The 2,530-nt window shown below is 62.1% G+C and overlaps 1 protein-coding gene across 1 annotated transcript in view; it reads right to left on the bottom strand.

Annotated features, from left to right (window-relative positions):
• Positions 1–313: 313 nt before the first annotated feature.
• WNT1 (Wnt family member 1) overlaps positions 314–2,530 on the bottom strand; it is a 6,182-nt gene continuing 3,965 nt past the window's right edge. The window contains exons 2-4 of the mRNA XM_014310890.2: positions 2,031–2,284; positions 1,578–1,843; positions 314–1,141 (exon numbers count right to left, since the gene is read on the bottom strand). Coding sequence (XP_014166365.1) covers positions 653–1,141; positions 1,578–1,843; positions 2,031–2,284 — 1,009 coding nt within the window. The 3' untranslated portion in view covers positions 314–652. The remainder of the gene's footprint in view (positions 1,142–1,577; positions 1,844–2,030; positions 2,285–2,530) is intronic.

Genomic DNA, 2,530 nt, shown 5'->3' with positions numbered 1-2,530 from the left:
GGGCCGGGAGCGGCGGCGGCGGGAATGGCTGCGATGGAGACGGGCACAGCGGGAGAAGGAAAGGGGTCTGCGGGGAGGGGATGGCAGAGAGCGGAGGGAAGGAGGAGAGGGATGGACAGACAGCAGCCAGAGAGGGTGATGGATGTGGAATGAGGAGGTGAGGGGATGGAGAAGTGATGGATGGACAGATGGACAGCACATCCCACAGTTTGGGATGCATTGGTGTCCCCCTTCCTTCCCCCAGCCCCCCCCTCCAGACACAAATCAGGGCAGGACTGATAAAAATATATTCTTTATTCTTCTCTAAAGGCTATCAATGACACCTGTAACAAAGCATCATTATTATTAATTATTATTAATTATTATTATCTTTCATTATAAAAAACAGGGCCTGGGGCCAGCGAAGCAGGGTGGGGGCGGCAGCACCAAACCGTCCACAATAAATATTTTATTTACAGCAAGAAGTGACCCCGTGGAGCCGGGGAGTGGCCAGCAAGATGCTTGGCACTGAGCCCACCCATGGCAGGATGGGGGTCCCTGGGACACATCCACACCCCCACCCATAGGTGCCTTCAATCCAGCCGGGCACCCGTCATGGGGGGTGGGTGGCGCTGACCCCCTCCGGGGCTGGGCAGGGTGGTCCCGGGGCAGCTCACAGGCACTCGTGCAGCACCTGGGTGTTGGTGCAGTTGAGGCAGCTGACGTGGCAGCACCAGTGGAAGGTGCAGTTGCAGCGCTCGGTGACGCGCTGGGTGCGTGTGCGGTACCCGCGCCCGCAGCACAGCAGCTCGCAGCCGTCCAGCCCCGGCGAGGAGCTGTTGCAGAACCTCCCTGCCGTGCCCGCCGTGCCCATCTTCCCGCTGTACGTGCAGAAATTGGGGGATTTCTCGAAGTAGACGAGGTCGTGGGGCGAGGGGGGCTTGTGGGCCGGGTTCTCGGGCTCCAAGTGATGCAGCTCCACCCGCGACGCGCGGTTGCTGCCCTTGTTGCCGTAGATGACGCGGGAAGCACCGTCGAAGCGATCCTTCAGGACGTCGCCCACGGCACGGAAGGTGGGCAGCCGCATCCAGCAGGTGCGGACGGTGCAGGAGCCCGACATGCCGTGGCATTTGCACTCCTGGCGCATCTCTGAGAAGACAGTCTGGAAGGAAAGGGGAATTTGGGGATTTGTGAGCAGCCTGAGGACACCCCTGGGGACCACTGGACTTCTACACCCCTCATTTCTGCAGTGTCACATCACTCAGACATCACTTGTCTGAAAGACAAGTGCAAAACCCATCTCCAGCTGTTCCCAGAACAGGCTGAAGGTCTTGGTGGTTGTGCTCATCTCTGTGCCTGGAAGGAAAGGGGAATATGGGGCTTTGTGAGCAGCCTGAGACCCTCCTGGGGACCACCGTGCTCCTACACCCCTCTGCAGGGTGTCACCTCACTTTCAGATATCACTTGTCCCAAAGACAAGTGCAAAACCCATCTCCAACTGTTCCCAACACACACATGGGAACAGGCTGAGGGTCTTGGTGGCCGTGCTCATCTCTGTGCCCACCCCAGTGCCCTCACCAAGCCCCCAGCGCCCTCACCATGCGCCCGGCCTCGTTGTTGTGCAGGTTCATGAGGAAACGCAGGTCCCGGCCCTTCTCACTGGAGTCCACAAACTCCCTCCCGAAGAGGCGACCGAAGTCGATGTTGTCACTGCAGCCCCCCCAGTGCCAGTCAGGGCCCCCAGGGCCACGGCGCCGGTAGTCACAGGTGCAGGACTCGATGGACCCCTCCGAGCACGAGCGAGCCACCGAGTGTGTCACGCCAGCACTGGTGATGGCAAAGATGAATGCCGTCTCCCGGCACCCTGTGGAGGGAGCGAGGCCTCAGGGGGCTGCCAGGAGGGGGAAGGGGCACCCACTGACACCCCCAACCCTCCATCACCATGGGCTGGTGATGCCCCATAGCAAACCAGGGGCGCTTTGATGAGCATCCCAACTTGGGGGTGCATGGAGGAGGTCTGGGGGACCCCCGTGCTGCCCCCCCAGCCTCACCCCTGTTGACGATTTTGCCGAAGATGTTGGGGCCCTGGGAGGTGGGGCAGTTCCAGCGGCGGTTGCGGAACTGCCACTTGCACTCCTTGATGGCAGTCTGGAGGCCGGAGCTGACGCTGTGCAGGATGCCGGGGTTCTGCCGGATCAGCTTGCGCTGCTTTCGGCTCAGCAGCTGCAGGCTGGGGTCCAGCACCAGCTGCACGTTCTTGGAGTCTGTCAGCAGGTTGGTGGACGAGGCCACGTTGATGATGCCCCTGTGGCACAGGTGGCGATGGTGACCACTAGCGGGGAGTCCCCAGCGCCTCCCTCCTCACCTCAACCTCCCTGCAGGCTCCTCGCTGCGACCGCAGCATCCCCTCTAGGGATCCCAAACGGGGGTCGCAGCCCCGTGTCCCCCCACACGCCCCATTCCTGCGTGCGGGGCAGTCCCTGCTGTGCCTGTGCCAGCCCCGCCCTCCCGCCTCACCACCCCGCTGCCGGTACCGGTACCGGTGCCGGTG

This window comes from Geospiza fortis, unplaced genomic scaffold (genome assembly GCF_000277835.1).
Source record: "Geospiza fortis unplaced genomic scaffold, GeoFor_1.0 scaffold599, whole genome shotgun sequence".
NCBI classification, from domain to species: Eukaryota; Metazoa; Chordata; class Aves; order Passeriformes; family Thraupidae; genus Geospiza; species Geospiza fortis.
Note: the sequence above shows the minus strand (reverse complement) of the source record. Positions and strands in the feature narration are given on the sequence as shown.